This window comes from Phyllobates terribilis, unplaced genomic scaffold (assembly GCF_046119375.1).
Source record: "Phyllobates terribilis strain yellow unplaced genomic scaffold, ASM4611937v1 Scaffold_14__1_contigs__length_39327217, whole genome shotgun sequence".
Taxonomy (NCBI): domain Eukaryota; kingdom Metazoa; phylum Chordata; class Amphibia; order Anura; family Dendrobatidae; genus Phyllobates; species Phyllobates terribilis.
In genome coordinates this window covers 20,199,541-20,217,393 of record NW_027362774.1, presented here as the reverse complement: position 1 = coordinate 20,217,393, position 17,853 = coordinate 20,199,541, and the positions used below count along the sequence as shown (strand labels likewise).

The 17,853-nt window shown below is 53.0% G+C and overlaps 1 protein-coding gene across 1 annotated transcript; it reads left to right on the top strand.

The window, feature by feature from the left end:
* Positions 1-4,849: 4,849 nt before the first annotated feature.
* Positions 4,850-13,790, top strand: GINS2 (GINS complex subunit 2). Its single transcript, XM_073659937.1, has 5 exons — positions 4,850-5,006; positions 6,597-6,711; positions 10,497-10,596; positions 12,643-12,769; positions 13,136-13,790. The coding sequence occupies exons 1-5, from the start codon at positions 4,917-4,919 to the stop codon at positions 13,256-13,258; spliced, it is 555 nt and encodes a 184-aa protein (XP_073516038.1). The 5' UTR covers positions 4,850-4,916; the 3' UTR covers positions 13,259-13,790.
* Positions 13,791-17,853: the final 4,063 nt, after the last annotated feature.

Below are 17,853 nucleotides of genomic sequence, written 5' to 3'. Positions count from 1 at the left end.
CCCTCTCTCCTACAGTACTCTGGGGTGTCTGCCGTTCGTCCTGCAGTACTCGGGGGTGTCTGCCATGTATCCTGCTGTACTCTGGGGTGTCTGCCGTCCCTCCTGCAGTACTCTGGGGTGTCTACCATCCTTCCTGCAGTACTCGGGGGTGTCGGCTGTCTCTACTGCAGTACTCTGGGGGTGTCTGCCGCCCGTCCTGCAGTACTCGTGGGGTGTCTGCCGCCCGTCCTGCAGTACTCGTGGGTGTCTGCCGTCCGTCCTGCTGTACTCGGGGGGTGTCTGCCGTCCCTCCTGCAGTACTCGGGGGTGTCTGCCGTCCCTCCTGCAGTACTCGGGGGTGTCTGCTGTTCGTCCTGCAGTACTTGGGAGGTGTCTGCCCTCTCTCCTGCAGTACTCGGGGGTGTCTGCCGTTCGTCCTGCAGTACTCGGGGGTGTCTGCCATGTATCCTGCTGTACTCGGGGGTGTCTGCCATCCTGCAGTACTCGGGGGTGTCTACCGTCCCTCCTGCAGTACTCGGGGGTGTCTGCCGTCCCTCCTGCAGTACTCGAGGGTGTCTGCTGTCCCTCCTGCAGTACTCGAGGGTGTCTGCTGTCCCTCCTGCAGTACTCGGGGGGTGTCTGCCGTTCGTCCTGCAGTACTCGGGGGTGTCTGGCGACCCTCCTGCAGTACTCGAGGGTGTCTGCCGTGACGCCGTCCCTCCTGCAGTACTTGGGGGTGTCTGCAGTCTGTCCTGCAGTACTCGGGGGTGTCTGTCATCCGTCCTGCAGTACTCGGGGGTGTCTGCCGTCCCTCCTGCAGTATTCGGGGGTGTCTGCCGTCCCTCCTGCAGTATTCGGTGGTATCTGCCGTCCCTCCAGCAGTACTCGGGGGTGTCTGCCGTCCCTCCTGCAGTACTCGAGGGTGTCTGCCGTCCCTCCTGCAGTACTCGAGGGTGTCTGCCGTACGTCCTGCAGTACTCGAGGGTGTCTGCTGTCCGTCTTGCAGTACTCGGAGGGGGTCTGCCGTCTGTCCTGCAGTACTCGGGGGTTTCTGCCGTCAGTCCTGCAGTACTCGGGGGTCCCTGCCGTCCGTCCTACAGTACTCGGGGGTTTCTGCCGTCAGTCCTGCAGTACTCGGTATTCTCTGCCGTCCCTTTTGCAGTACTCGGGGGTGTCTGCCGTACGTCCTGCAGTACTCGGGGGTGTCTGCTGTCAGTCTTGCAGTACTCGGAGGTGTCTGCCTTCCCTCCTGCAGTACTCGGGGGTTTATGCCTCCCGTCCTGCAGTACTCGGGGGTGTCTGCCGTCCGTCCTGCAGTACTCGGGGGTGTCTGCCATCCTTCCTGCAGTACTCGGGGGTGTCTGCCGTCAGTCCTGCAGTACTCGGGGGTGTCTGCCGTCCGTCCTGCAGTACTCGGGGGTGTTTGCTGTCCCTCCTGCAGTACTCGGGGGGTGTCTGCTGTCCCTCCTGCAGTACTCGGGGGTGTCTGCCGTCTGTCCTGCAGTACTCGGGGGTGTCTGCCGTCCCTCCTGCAGTACTCGGGGGTGTCTGCTGTCCCTCCTGCAGTACTCGGGGGTGTCTGTCGTCCATCCTAAAGTACTCGGGGGTGTCTGCTGTCCCTACTGCAGTACTCGGGGGGTGTCTGCCGTCCGTCCTGCAGTACTCGCGGGGTGTCTGCCGTCCGTCCTGCAGTACTCGGGGGGTGTCTGCCGTCCGTCCTGCAGTACTCGGGGGGTGTCTGCCGTCCGTCCTGCAGTACTCGGGGGGTGTCTGCCGTCCGTCCTGCAGTACTCGGGGGGTGTCTGCCGTCTGTCCTGCAGTACTCGGGGGTGTCTGCCGTCCGTCCTGCTGTACTCGGGGGTGTCTGCCGTCCGTCCTGCTGTACTCGGGGATGTCTGCCGACCTTCCTGCAGTACTCGGGGGGGTGTCTGTCGTCCCTCCTGCAGTACTCGGGGGTGTCTGTCGTCCCTCCTGCAGTACTCGGGGGTGTCTGACGTCCCTCCTGCAGTACTCGGGGGGGGTATCTGCCATCCGTCCTGCAGTACTCGGGGGTGTCTGCTGTCCCTCCTGCAGTACTCGGGGGTGTCAGTCGTCAGTTCTGCAGTACTCGGGGGTGTCTGCCGTCCGTCTTGCAGTACTCGGAGGTGTCTGCCGTCCCTCCTGCAGTACTCTGGGGTGTCTACCGTCCTTCCTGCAGTACTCGGGGGTGTCGGCTGTCTCTACTGCAGTACTCTGGGGGTGTCTGCCGTCCGTCCTGCAGTACTCGGGGGGGTGTCTGCCGTCTGTCCTGCAGTACTCGGGAGTGTCTGCCGTCCGTCCTGCTGTACTCGGGGGGTGTCTACTGTCCATCCTGCAGTACTCGGGGGTCTCTGCCGTCCGTCCTGCAGTACTCGGGGGTCTCTGCCGTCCAACCTGCAGTACGCGGGGGTCTCTGCCGTCCCTCCTGCAGTACGCGGGGGTCTCTGCCGTCCGTCCTGCAGTACTCGGGGGTCTCTGCCGTCCGTCCTGCAGTACTCGGGGGTGTCTGCTGTCCTTCCTGCAGTACTCGGGGGTGTCTGCTGTTCCTACTGCAGTACTCGGGGGTGTCTGCCGTCCCTTCTGCAGTACTCGGGGGGTATCTGCCATCTGTCCTGCAGTACTCGGGGGTGTCTGCTGTCCCTACTGCAGTACTCGGGGGTGTCTGCCGTCCATCCTGCAGTACTCGGGGGTCTCTGCCGTCCTTCCTGCAGTACTCGGGGGTGTCTGCCGTCCTTCTTGCAGTACTCGGGGGTGTCTGCCGTCCGTCGTGCAGTACTCGGGGGTGTCTGCCGTCCGTCCTGCTGTACTCGCGGGTGTCTGCCGATCCTCCTGCAGTACTCGGGGGGTGTCTGCCGTCCCTCCTGCAGTACTCGGGGGTGTCTGCCGTCCTTCTTGCAGTACTCGGGGGTGTCTGCCGTCTGTCCTGCAGTACTCGCGGGTGTCTGCCGTCCGTCCTGCTGTACTCGCGGGTGTCTGCCGATCCTCCTGCAGTACTCGGGGGGTGTCTGCCGTCCCTCCTGCAGTACTCGGGGGTGTCTGCCGTCCCTCCTGCAGTACTCGAGGGTGTCTGCCGATCCTCCTGCAGTATTCGGGGGGTGTCTGCCGTCCCTCCTGCAGTACTCGGGGGTGTCTGCTGTCCCTCCTGCAGTACTTGGGGTGTCTGCTGTTCGTCCTGCAGTACTTGGGGGTGTGTGCCGTCTGTCCTGCAGTACTCGGGGGTGTTGTCCATGTATCCCGCTGTACTCGGGGGTGTCGGCCATCCTGCAGTACTCGGGGGTGTCTACCGTCCCTCCTGCAGTACTCGGGGGTGTCTGCTGTTCGTCCTGCAGTTCTTGGGGGGTGTCTGCTGTTCGTCCTGCAGTACTTGGGGGGTGTCTGCCGTCCCTCCTGCAGTACTCGGGGGTCTCTGCCGTCCGTCCTGCAGTACTCGGGGGTCTCTACCGTCCAACCTGCAGTACGCGGGGGTCTCTGCCGTCCCTCCTGCAGTACGCGGGTTCTCTGCCGTCCGTCCTGCAGTACTCGGGGGTCTCTGCCGTCCGTCCTGCAGTACTCGGGGGGTGTCTGCCATCCTTCCTGCAGTACTCGGGGGTGTCTGCTGTTCCTCCTGCAGTACTCGGGGGTGTCTGCCGTCCCTCCTGCAGTACTCGGGGGGGTATCTGCCATCTGTCCTGCAGTACTCGGGGGTGTCTGTTGTCCCTACTGCAGTACTCGGGGGGTGTTTGCCGTCCTTCCTGCAGTACTCGGGGGTGTCTGCCGTCCTTCCTGCAGTACTCGGGGGTGTCTGCCGTCCTTCCTGCAGTACTCGGGGGTGTCTGCCGTCCTTCCTGCAGTACTCGGGGGTGTCTGCCGTCCTTCTTGCAGTACTCGGGGGTGTCTGCCGTCCGTCCTGCAGTACTTGATGGTGCTCTGCCAGATAGAATTGACATCACACAATTTATTTTTTAAATGCATTAGAGAAAAAAGAAAACATGGAGAAAAACGCATTATGTGACCTTTCAGGCAGAGTGGCTGTGACTTCATGAAGTCTCCGGCCGTCTGTATGGTAAAGATGCCGCTGATCTCTGCGTTTTTCTCCTATAGGCTGAGTCCTCACGTGCGCGGAGACCTCGCTCCTTCTGCTGCGTTTTATTGAGTTTTTCTGCATTTTTTTCCATTTTTTTATTCTTTTTTCGTTGCACAATTGTAGCGTTTTTAATGCATTTTACTGCATAAAAACTTTTTTTTGCACTTAAAACGCAACTACTTTTTTACATGCTTTTTTTTTCCGATTTCAGCAGCGTCTTTACACGCTCGGGGGAGGGGGTTTCAGGAAATCACCTCCAGTTCGCTCGAACATTTTCTGCACAAAAACTGGAGTAATTGTGCTATGTGTGAACACGGCCAGAGGCTTCTATGAGGAAGCTGAAAAAAAGCATCTAAAAAATGAATTTTTGAAGCTGAAAGTTTGCAGCATTGGAAACGCAGCGGGACATTACCCAACGTGGCTGCTTCACGCCTGTCTGATGGGACCGGATTTGACTAATCAGTAATTTCTTTAAAATTTAAAAAAAAAAACAGTTTTCTTCTGAAATTATCCACACACAGAATGTTGCTGTCACTCTGTTGCCATTCATCCCATAAAGGTACATGGGATCAGATTTGGGAGTTATTATAATAGACATCACATAAATCGCTACAAAATAAGAATATGCGCTGCTGCTCTCTGTTATCAGCCACATCAATTCAGCTAAAGCTTAGACATCCTGTTTCCGGGTTTTGCGTTCCAAGCCTCAAATCACTTACTGCCATGTGATTTCTAGACTGAGGCATGGAACGCAAACAGGTAACCACGTCATAGGTCGTGCTCGGTTCTGATTGGTGAACAGGAGAGCGCGGGAAATCAGTGGGCGGAGCCTGGATCTGAGGAGCGGACGGCGGCCATGGACTCTTCTGAGGTGGAATTTCTGGCAGAAAAGGAAATGGTGACGATTATCCCCAACTTCAGCCTGGACAAGGTCTATCTGATCGGGGTGAGAGCGGCGTCACCGCTGTGCGTTATACCGTCACGTGGACGGCGCGGACGTCACCGCTGTGCGTTATACCGTCACGTGGACGGCGCGGACGTCACCGCTGTGCGTTATACCGTCACCTGGACGGCGCTGACGTCACCGCTGTGCGTTATACCGTCACGTGGTCGGCGCGGACGTCACCGCTGTGCGTTATACCGTCACGTGGAGGGCGCGGACGTCACTGCTGTGCGTTATACCGTCACGTGGACGGCGCGGACGTCGCCGCTGTGCGTTATACCGTCACGTGGACGGCACGGACGTCACCGCTGTGCGTTATACCGTCACCTGGATGGCGCTGACGTCACCGCTGTGCGTTATACCGTCACGTGGACGGCGCGGACGTCACCGCTGTGCGTTATACCGTCACCTGGATGGCGCTGACGTCACCGCTGTGCGTTATACCGTCACGTGGACGGCACGGACGTCACCGCTGTGCGTTATACCATCACGTGGACGGCGCGGACGTCACCGCTGTGCGTTATACCGTCACGTGGACGGCGCGGACGTCACCGCTGTGCGTTATACCGTCACGTGGACGGCGCGGACGTCACCGCTGTGCGTTATACCGTCACGTGGACGGCGCGGACGTCACCGCTGTGCGTTATACCGTCACGTGGACGGCGCGGACGTCACCGCTGTGCGTTATACCGTCACCTGGACGGCGCTGACGTCACCGCTGTGCGTTATACCGTCACGTGGACGGCGCGGACGTCATCGCTGTGCGTTATACCGTCACGTGGACGGCGCTGACGTCACCGCTGTGCGTTATACCGTCACGTGGACGGCGCGGACGTCACCGCTGTGCGTTATACCGTCACGTGGACGGCGCGGACGTCACCGCTGTGCGTTATACCGTCACGTGGACGGCGCGGACGTCACCGCTGTGCGTTATACCGTCACGTGGACGGCGCGGACGTCACCGCTGTGCGTTATACCGTCACGTGGACGGCGCTGACGTCACCGCTGTGCGTTATACCGTCACGTGGACGGCGCGGACGTCACCGCTGTGCGTTATACCGTCACGTGGACGGCGCGGACGTCACCGCTGTGCGTTATACCGTCACGTGGACGGCGCGGACGTCACCGCTGTGCGTTATACCGTCACGTGGACGGCGCGGACGTCACCGCTGTGCGTTATACCGTCACGTGGACGGCGCGGACGTCACCGCTGTGCGTTATACCGTCACGTGGACGGCGCGGACGTCACCGCTGTGCGTTATACCGTCACGTGGACGGCGCGGACGTCACTCCCGTATATTGTAACTGCAGAACGGCGTGCTGGCTTTCTCTCGGCTTCTGATCTCTTTCTCCCGGTGGCTTGTGCCGGCTTTCTCCCGGTGGCTTCTGCTCTCTTTCTTTCTCCCGGTGGCTTCTGCCCGCTTTCTCCCGGTGGCTTCTGCCCGCTTTCTCCCGGTGGCTTCTGCCCGCTTTCTCCCGGTGGCTTCTGCTCGCTGTCTCCCGGTGGCTTCTGCTCGCTTTCTCCCGGCCCGGTCTGCTGTGATTTTGCGCCGTGTGTCGATGGCTCCTGATCTGTTCTTTGTTCTTCTCCAGGGTGATCTCGGTCCCTTTAACCCCGGCCTCCCTGTGCAGGTGCCCCTGTGGCTCGCCATCAACCTGAAGCAGCGGCAGAAGTGTCGCATCGTACCTCCGGAGTGGATGGATGTTGGTAAGAGTCAGTTCTGTACCGGTGTGGACATATAATGGGGTCTTGCTAGGCTACATACAGGGGGGCACAGGCACATGGCATCAGGATGTCGGGATTTTAACTTTAACTCCCTCCTCCACTGCCCCCTCTGACCTCCGACCTCTCTGCTGAGGAGTTTGCCACACAGTTCAAAAATAAGATCGACCATACAAGGCAAGTCTTTACTGTCTTCAACCCCTTTATATACCAGACCAGTGCCCTTCCCCCATAATCTCCCTCTGCAACATCACCGAAGGAGACCTTCCTCGTCACCTCACCACTTGTGCACTAGACCCCAACCCATCCCACCTCCTCCCCAACCTATCACTATCCTCTGGTACTTTCCCCGCTGCTTTCAAACATGTCACACTCACGCCCATCCTCCAAAAGCCATCCGTCGACCCGACTGCCTTGTCCAGCTATCGCCCCATATCGCTGCTCCCATTTGCTTCCAAACTCCTCGAGCAACACGTTCACACTAAATTTTCCTGTCACTTCTCATCTAACTTTCTTCAACAACCGACAATCCGGCTTCCGCCCCCACCATTTCACTGCCCTTCCCAAAATCACCTATGACTTACAGCAAAAGCTAACAGACAATTCTCTGTACTCCTTCTTCTGCTTTTGATACAGTTGACCACTGCCTCCTACTACAGATTCTCTCTTCCTTTGGCGTCAAGGACCTCACCCCGTCCTGGATCTCCTCATACCTTTCTAACCGCACATTTAGCGTCTCCCACTCCCACACTACCTCCTCATCCTGCCCTCTCTCTGTTGGAGTCCCTCAGGGCTCTGTCCTAGGACCCCTAGTCTTCTCCATCTATACCCTTGGCCTGGGACAGCTCATAAAGTCCCATGGCTTCCAGTACCATCTGTACACTGATGACACCCAGATCTACCTCTCTGGCCCAGATGTCACCTCTCTGCTGTCCAGAATCCCAGCATGTCTAGCAGCCATATCCTCCTTTTTCACCTCCCGCTACCTCAAGCTCAATGTGGACAAAACTGAACTCATCATGTTCCCCCCATCTCGCATATCCTTCCCACCTGATCTTTCTATCACAATAAATGAAATCACACTTTCTCCTGTACCGACAATCCGCAGCCTAGGAGTAACGCTTGACTCTGCCCTGTCCTTCAAACCCCACATCCAAGCTCTCGCCACCTCCTGTCGCCTCCAGCTCAAAAATATTCCCAGAATCCGTCCTTTCCTCAACCCTCAAATCTTCAACTGCTTGTGCATGCCCACATCATCTCCCGCCTCGACTACTGCAACATGTGGACGGTGGTGACATCACCCCCTGTATGTTATGGTGACATCACCCCCTGTATATTATACTATCATGTGGATGGTGGTGACATCACCCCCTGTATGTTTTACTGTCATGTGGACGGTGGTGACATCACCCCCTGTATATTATACTGTCATATGGATGGTGGTGACATCGCCCCCTGTGTATTATACTGTCATGTGGACGGTGGTGACATCACCCCCTGTGTATTATACTGTCATGTGGACGGTGGTGACATCGCCCCCTGTGTATTATACTGTCATGTGGACGGTGGTGACATCACCCCCTGTATATTATACTGTCATATGGATGGTGGTGACATCACCCCCTGTATATTATACTGTCATGTGGATGGTGGTGACATCACCCCCTGTATATTATACTGTCATGTGGACGGTGGTGACGTCACCCCCTGTATATTATACTGTCATATGGATGGTGGTGACATCACCCCCTGTATATTATACTGTCATATGGATGGTGGTGACATCACCCCCTGTATATTATACTGTCATGTGGATGGTGGTGACATCGCCCCCTGTATGTTATACTGTCATGTGGATGGTGGTGACATCGCCCCCTGTATGTTATACTGTCATGTGGATGGTAGTGACGTCACCCCCTGTATGTTATAATGTCATGTGGATGGTAGTGACGTCACCCCCTGTATGTTATACTGTCATGTGGACGGTGGTGACCTCACCCCCTGTATGTTATACTGTCATGTGGACGGTGGTGACATCACCCCCTGTATGTTATACTGTCATGTGGATGGTGGTGACATCGCCCCCTGTATGTTATACTGTCATGTGGATGGTAGTGACGTCACCCCCTGTATGTTATACTGTCATGTGGATGGTAGTGACGTCACCCCCTGTATGTTATACTGTCATGTGGATGGTGGTGACATCACCCCCTGTGTATTATACTGTCATGTAGACGGTGGTGACATCACCCCCTGTATATTATACTGTCATGTGGACGGTGGTGACATCACCCCCTGTATATTATACTGTCATGTGGACGGTGGTGACATCACCCCCTGTATGTTATGGTGACCTCACCCCCTGTATGTTATACTGTCATGTGGACGGTGGTGACATCACCCCCTGTATGTTATACTGTCATGTGGACGGTGGTGACATCACCCCCTGTATATTATACTGTCATGTGGACGATGGTGACATCACCCCCTGTATATTATACTGTCATGTGGACGGTGGTGACATCACCCCCTGTGTATTATACTGTCATGTGGACGGTAGTGACATCACCCCCTGTGTATTATACTGTCATGTGGACGGTGGTGACGTCGCCCCCTGTGTGTTATACTGTCATGTGGATGGTGGTGACATCACCCCCTGTATATTATACTGTCATGTGGACGGTGGTGACATCTCCCCCTGTGTATTATACTGTCATGTGGACGGTGGTGACGTGACCCCCTGTGTATTATACTGTCATGTGGACGGTGGTGACATCACCCCCTGTGTATTATACTATGTATTATACTGTCATGTGGACGGTGGTGACATCACCCCCTGTATATTATACTGTCATGTGGACGGTGGTGACATCACCCCCTGTATATTATACTGTCATGTGGATGGTGGTGACATCGCCCCCTGTGTATTATACTGTCATGTGGATGGTGGTGACATCACCCCCTGTATATTATACTGTCATGTGGACGGTGGTGACATCTCCCCCTGTGTATTATACTGTCATGTGGACGGTGGTGACGTCGCCCCCTGTGTGTTATACTGTCATGTGGACGGTGGTGACGTGACCCCCTGTGTATTATACTGTCATGTGGACGGTGGTGACATCACCCCCTGTATATTATACTGTCATGTGGACGGTGGTGACATCACCCCCTGTATATTATACTGTCATGTGGATGGTGGTGACATCACCCCCTGTGTATTATACTGTCAGGTGGATGGTGGTGACATCACCCCCTGTGTATTATACTGTCAGTTGGATGGTGGTGACATCACCCCCTGTGTATTATACTGTCATGTGGACGGTGGTGACATCACCCCCTGTATATTATACTGTCATGTGGATGGTGGTGACATCACCCCCTGTGTATTATACTGTCAGGTGGATGGTGGTGACATCACCCCCTGTGTATTATACTGTCAGGTGGATGGTGGTGACATCACCCCCTGTGTATTATACCTGTAGTCAGACATGATAGGGCGTATCCAGGGTGTTAAGAAACCTTATAGTGGAGGGTCACATCATGGGGAATCCCTGTGCCGTTATCTGGCCCATATATCAGACGGTCCGGTAGCTCCAGGTCCTAAGTGCCCCCATTGCTGTCTGACCACCTCCTGTTAGTCGTGGCGTCTCCTATCCTCTTTAGTAATATCCGCTGTTATTATCCTAGGAGATACTCATGAAGATTGTATAAACGGGAGATTAATGCATATATAAAATATTCATTATATTCATCTTTAACTTTTTTAGAGAAGCTGGAGGAAATGCGAGACAGTGAGCGGAGGGAGGACGCCTTCACGCCGATGCCAAATCCTCATTACATGGAACTCACCAAGTTATTGTTAAACCAGTAAGTGCAATAATCTGTGCGCTGCATGTAACCTGCCGGGAGGAGGGTGTCAGCAATTACAGAGGATCCCGGCACTTGTGTGAAGTCATGATAGATCACATGCTATCTCGGCAGTCAGAGGGTTATAGTTATCTAACGCCGTCCACATTGAGGATGAGTTCACATCAGTGCTGGGTTTCTCAGACGGACGTGGCTGGGTCCGGGTGCGGCTCCAAACGCTGCACCAAGGGCAATGCATGCTCCATGTGGCTCCTGGCTGCTCAGGAGCCGCTCTTATGGGCACTTGCAGGAGTTGTCGGCCTTACAAATGGGAATTTCTGAGTTTGATAAAGGGGCGTTCAGGACCCCTGTCTCTCCTGGGCCGATAATGGGCACGAGTGTCTGTAAGAAGGCACGTTCCTGAACATTGGCCCGTGTAAGCACGGCAACGGTCAGACGACAAATGGCTGAAAGTCCTGACAGCTACACATCTCCCCTGTACACACTGGGTATGCAGCCAAAGTGTGTGGCTACCAAATGATTGATCGGACCCTACTATGCAAAAAGGCTTCAAATTGCCAGAGTTGTCCCACATTGATGACTTCTGTGAATATGTCATGAGACAATGTCTGACCAATGCAGGTCCCCCGATCTACCTCCTCTCTGACTGATGCAGGCCCCACCTCTCCAGAACCGGGGACCCCCGATCCTCCTCTCTGACCAATGCAGGTCCCCCGATCTACCTCCTCTCTGACTGATGCAGGCCCCACCTCTCCAGAACCGGGGACCCCCGATCCTCCTCTCTGACTAATGCAGGTCCCCCGATCTACCTCCTCTCTGACTGATGCAGGCCCCACCTCTCCAGAACCGGGGACCCCCGATCCTCCTCTCTGACTAATGCAGGTCCCCCGATCTAACTCCTCTCTGACTGATGCAGGCCCCACCTCTCCAGAACCGGGGACCCCCGATCCTCCTCTCTGACTAATGCAGGTCCCCCGATCTACCTCCTCTCTGACTGATGCAGGCCCCACCTCTCCAGAACCGGGGACCCCCGATCCTCCTCTCTGACCAATGCAGGTCCCCCGATCTAACTCCTCTCTGACCGATTCAGGTCCCATCTCTCCAGAACCTGGGACCCCTGATCCTCCTCTCTGACTGATGGAGGTCCCCCGATCTTCCTCCTCTCTGACCAATGTAGGTCCCACCTTTGCAGAACCGGGGACTACCGATCCTCCTCTCTGACCGGTGCTGTGGCCACAGTGATAGGAGCGGAGGGTACGAGGTCCTGGCTCTCTACATTTATTGCTATGGGATTTCCGATTACAGTCGAACAAATTGGGTCCCCTGTTCTGGGGAAGGTTTGGGCCGCCTGTTCTGGGGGAAGGTTTGGGCCCCCTGTTCTGGGGGAAGGTGTGGGCCCCCTGTTCTGGGGGAAGGTGTGGGCCCCCTGTTCTGGGGGAAGGTGTGGGCCCCCTGTTCTGGGGGAAGGTGTGGGCCCCCCTGTTCTGGGGGAAGGTGTGGGGTCTCAGGACTGGATATGCCGTAATTGTCTGTCATCAGACAAGCTCCTCAAGGCTAAGTAGCCACAGGGCAGAAATGTAGCAGACATTGTGTATGAAGAGTCCCCCGTGTTTTATCGTCCCGGCATTGTGCACGAGATCTTTAGAATATAATGTACATGTTACGTACGACATCTGCTGTGTGAATTGACCTCAGCTGCGGAGCTTTGCAGGTTGTAAGTTTATGCTGCCGGTATATATGCCGGCAGTCCCGACAAGTACGCAGGACACACATTGATTTCTCTAAGTCCAGTGTAATGTGTCATTTCTCCTATTGGGGCGCTGCAGGGATTTTAAACACCTGCTATAAGCTTCCATCACCAACTATAGGTGATCGCTGAGGGTCCCAGCAGCAAGACCCCCTGTAATCTGCTCATCTCAGGTGGACCCTTATGCTATTTTATAAAGGCCTTCAGTGGAGCATCTGGCTCCTGTGTGGGGGGGACACGCGTGTTGTGGACCACATACATGTCATTAGTGCTGACCGCATCGTGTTTCCTCTCCTCAGCGCCTCCGACAACATCCCGAAGGCCGATGATATCCGGACGCTTGTTAAGGACACATGGGACACTCGGATCGCCAAGCTCCGGTTGTCTGCCGACAGCTTTGTGCGGGAGCAGGAAGCCCACGCCAAGGTACAGATGGGGGGCCGAGCTGTGATTTGGGCGAGATGGTTCTCTTAATTTGCTTATTACCGAGGTTTAATGTGCAGAAAATCAGAAATGTCAATGTTTAGTTAACGCTGGCGTCCCGAGCTGTCACATCACACAGCTGACGGCATGAAGATGGCACGGGGATGAGGATGTCTGCCCCGAGCTGCGGCCATCGCAGATTGCAGAGCTGGAGCCATTGCTGTAATTCTAGGTATCGATAGACGATGTGATTCTCTGCGCCATTGTCCAGCTTGGCGTCCGGCGTAGTCTCCTCTGATTAAACGCATCTAATTGTCCACCTGCCTGTCGCTCCCCGCTGTTACCAGTCTCTCTCTTCTCATTTGCCAGCTGGATAACTTGACGCTGATGGAGATTAACACCATTGGAACTTTTCTCACAGAGTCCTTAAACCACATGTACAAATTACGTACCAGCCTGCAGACCCCGGAGGATGGACAGTCCCAGGAATAATAACCCCACCCGCCGGGCGGAGGTCACTGTGACTTACCATGCCATATATCATCTGTGCTCCGGCCTGCCAGCAGACAAGCTGTGATCACGGGAAAACCTATCCCCCCATGTTCTGCCGTCAGGTGGGACTGACATGTACCTGTCCTGCAGGCCCATGTAAGAAGACCGGAAGCCAGCGCCATCTGTAAGGATAACGCTGCTCACCATATCCAGCACATGGGACTTATTCTGGAGCTGGAATTATACATTTTCATCTGCAGAAGGTAGAGATCTCTGAGCCGTCTGCCAACGTCTCCGCTGACCACAAGTGTGAACTAAATAAAATGCTGATGTGATCCCCCCGCTCCGTCCATTACTGGCCCCTCATGTGTAGGAGAAAATCACTTCGTAATGAGAAATAATTAATGGGGTTGTATCTTCCGAGTGTTCAGATTCCAACCCCATAACTCAGATGGTGCTAGGAAAAACCACGGATGCTGGGAATCTTATGGTATCTGTGGCCATTTTTGCATTAAATTCTTCAAAATGTTAATTAATATTGTGCAAAGCGGAAAATGTTCTTTTATTTTTTTATCTTTGACCTATTTGCAACTCTTTAGCTCACATTTCACTAAATGGTTAAAAATTGTGTTAAAAAAAATCTAAAATCACTTTGGGGGGGGGGGGGGGGGACATGTTTAAAAAGTTGTAATTTGATGAATCAGCCGAAAACATCTGGAAACCCCAAACTCCGACAGCAATGGTGAACATAAGATGCAGAAAAACGAAACAGGCGCAAATGCAATAATGACGGGGTCCGTAGTGTTCACATTGAGCTGTGGCTTCCTGATTTTGGAGGGGGGTCTCACCAGCTAGTCCAGGACTATACTTCTCTGATGATCCATATCTGATCGCTGGGTGTTTGGTCTCATTGTTTAGTGATTATTTAATGTGTGGGGACCTCCCCTCCCCCATAGGTAGATGTTCTGATAGATCCTTAGCCCCCCGGGGGATAAGCCGGCGGCAGCAGCATCCCATCTTATTTCTCCTCATTATAGAAAGGCGCTCTCGCTCAGCAGATTCTGGGGAGATCACTGTTCCTCCCTTTATAACGCGACTCCGGTGCTGCAGACACGGCTCTGGGGCGTCCATCATTGTCTGCACAGCACTGGCTTTGCTTTTGGTGACCGGCACGTGGCAGCCAGAACTATGTCCTCTGCAGTCAGCATGGCACAAGAGTATTCCTGTGTACCCGGTCTTGTTTGCTTTTCCAGCTTTTGAAATTTGGGGAATTTTGCCTGTGACCTCGACAAAAACCAAGTGTTAGGAAACAAGCGACCTATGAGGTCGGGGGGCCTGAGCTGCGCCCTCTGGTGGTGCTCGCCTGCTAGAGCAGGTTTGCCAAAATTTAAATGTGAGGTTTTACAGGAATTTATTAATCGTCTTGATTAAAAATAAAATTGGCCATTTTTTTTTTTTTTTTAACTTAATCACACACTCTAGCTATTACAGCAGACTGTCATAAGTGTGGTGGAGTTGTGCTGACAGATGTTTCTGTAGTTTTTTGCTGGTATTTAGAGCAGGATAAATAAATGTTGGGCACATTTGTATCTTGTAGTCTAAGTACAGTGGTGGCCAAAAGTATTGGCACCCCTGCAATTCTGTCAGATAATACTCAGTTTCTTCCTGAAAATGATTGCAATCACAAATTCTTTGGTCTTATTCTCTTCATTTAATTTGCTTGCAAGGAAAAAACACAAAAGAGAATGAAGCAAAAATCAAATCATTGATCATTTCACACAAAACTCCAAAAAAGGGCCGGACAAAAGTATTGGCACCCTCAGCCTAATACTTGATTGAACAACCGCTTCCGGTAACCATCAATGAGTTTCTTACAATGCTCTGCTGGAATTGTAGACCGTTCTTCTTTGGCAAACTGCTCCAGGTCCCTGATATTTGAAGGGTGCCTTCTCCAAACTGCCATTTTGAGATCTCTCCACAGGTGTTCTATGGGATTCAGGTCTGGACTCATTGCTGGCCACCTTAGAAGTCTCCAGTGCTTTCTCTCAAACCATTTTATAGTGCTTTTGGAAGTGTGTTTTGGGTCATTGTCCTGCTGGAAGACCCATGACCTCTGAGGGAGACCCAGCTTTCTCACACTGGGCCCTACATTATGCTGCAAAATTTGTTGGTAGTCTTCAGACTTCATAATGCCATGCACACAGTCAAGCAGTCCAGTGCCAGAGGCAGCAAAGCAACCCCAAAACATCAGGGAACCTCCGCCATGTTTGACTGTAGGGACCGTGTTCTTTTCTTTGAATGCCTCTTTTTTTTTCCTGTACACTCTATGTTGATGCTTTTTCCCAAAAAGCTCTACTTTTGTCTCATCTGACCAGAGAACATTCTTCCAAAACGTTTTAGGCTTTCTCAGGTAAGTTTTCGCAAACTCCAGCCTGGCTTTTTTATGGCTTGGGGTAAGAAGTGGGGTCTTCCTGGGTATCCTACCATACAGCCCCTTTTCATTCAGACGCCGACGGATAGTACGGGTTGACACTGTTGTATCCTCGGACTGCAGGGCAGCTTGAACTTGTTTGGATGTTAGTCGAGGTTCTTTATCCACCATCCGCACAATCTTGCGTTGAAATCTCTCGTCAATTTTTCTTTTCCGTCCACATCTAGGGAGGTTAGCCACAGTGCCATGGGCTTTAAACTTCTTGATGACTCTGCGCATGGAAGACACAGGAACATTCAGGTCTTTGGAGATGGACTTGTAGCCTTGTGATTGCTCATGCTTCCTCACAATTTGGTTTCTCAAGTCCTCAGACAGTTCTTTGGTCTTCTTTCTTTTCTCCATGCTCAATGTGGTCACACAAGGACACAGGACAGAGGTTGAGTCAACTTTAATCCATGTTAACTGGCTGCAAGTGTGATTTAGTTATTGCCAACACCTGTTAGGTGCCACAGGTAAGTTACAGGTGCTGTTAACTACACGAATTAGAGAAGCATCACAGGATTTTTCAAAGGGTGCCAATACTTTTGTCCACCCCCTTTTTAGGTTTGGTGTGGAATTATATCCAATTTGGCTTCAGGACAATTCTTTTTATGTTTTTTTTTTATTGAGGACAAATTAAATGAAGAGAATAATACCAAAGAATTTGTGATTGCAATCATTATCAGGAAGAAACTGAGTATTATCTGACAGAATTGCAGGGGTGCCAATACTTTTAGCCACCACTGTATATGTTCACACGTGATTTTCTGTGCACATTTGTGGTGTTTTACAATTGCACCAAAGCGGATGGCATCTCATTAAAACGCTGAAAAAAATGTATTTATTTTCGGATGACGATTTTAATCCACATCACGTCTATTCTTTCTGCAGATTTTCATTGTGCATTTTACCTTTTGCAAATTCTAGGGTGAAATCTGCAGGTGTGACGCTTCGGATCTACATCTGATCACGTATGGATCTACTGGCGACTTCGCTGTCATTAAATCCCTTTTATCTTTTCAGCTGTAGAAGTGTCCAGGAAGACAACGGGGTTTTAGTGTCCTCTTTGTAAGAATTTGTATTTGATAATTAGACGCTGCGGTAAGGAGAACATCTACTTTTATGTATCGGGGTTTAGCGTACACGTAGGTGACGCCACAGCCGTCCTTGCACCGTTCTCTGCAGGTCAATAAATGGTCGGGCCGTCAGAAATGATTACGAGCCGCACAGTAGTATTTATTATCTCAGGACAGGGATGATTTTATCTGCGTTATCCCCACATGGACCGGGTGAGGGTGAGCTCGGTGTGAGGATCCGGCACCTCCTGCTGCTCCGCTCCTCATGACTTATTCATGTGATGCGCTGGAGCCGCTCTCAGGATATAGATCAGACACACGGCTGTAATTTTGGTTAATAGCTCATTATTGTGATGCAGAGTACCCGAGCGCTGCGCTGATTGCGGCCGCACTGCCGGCACATTCACTAGGACATGAAAGAAAGCGGCAGCTCAGAACCGGCCCGACAAAGCAGGAAGTCGCCCGCCCCATCCATTTCCATAAAAATAGGGCCCGGCCGCCTTAGAGAGATGCTGCAACGGAGGTTAAGTGTTAGCACTGAGCCCAATGATTAGGGAAGGAGAGGGGGTGGGATGGGCGCAGATTAACTCTTAAGTTGGTAAAGATTTGCGCTGCGATCTGTTGCTTTATGACCCCATCCAGCAACAGGGGCGATCTGTGATTAGAGATGAGAGAACCCAAACTTAAGTTAGGGGCTCATACTGGACTGTTAATGTCTGGTGCTAAACGCCCAACACAGACTCCCCCCAGACGTCCATCGCAGTGTTCGCAGTTCTGGGGGAAGTGAGAGAGAGAGAGCAAAAGTTTGGGTACCTGAACCAAACTTTGGAATAAAGTTCGGGTCAGGTAACAGCATCTGAACTTCCATGGGTCCGCTCATTTCTACATAAGATATTAAATCTTGTGCAGGATCCGGTAGATTTTTACCATTGGTACATGATTTTGGATGCATAGTCCCTGTGCGTCAAATCACCAGGGGTGTGAAATATTTTTTTCTCACACCAGTTTAAAAGGACAAAATGTGTAATATTCACTGTATCAGGTCCCTG

Excerpts from the sequence above, each read along its gene's own strand:
- GINS2 (XM_073659937.1), top strand. The coding sequence starts at position 4,917 with ATGGACTCTTCTGAGGTGGAATTTCTGGCAGAAAAGGAAATGGTGACG. Across the intron at positions 5,007-6,596 it reads ACAAGGTCTATCTGATCGGG|GGTGATCTCGGTCCCTTTAA; the intron begins GTGAGAGCGGCG and ends GTTCTTCTCCAG. Across the intron at positions 12,770-13,135 it reads AGCAGGAAGCCCACGCCAAG|CTGGATAACTTGACGCTGAT; the intron begins GTACAGATGGGG and ends CTCATTTGCCAG.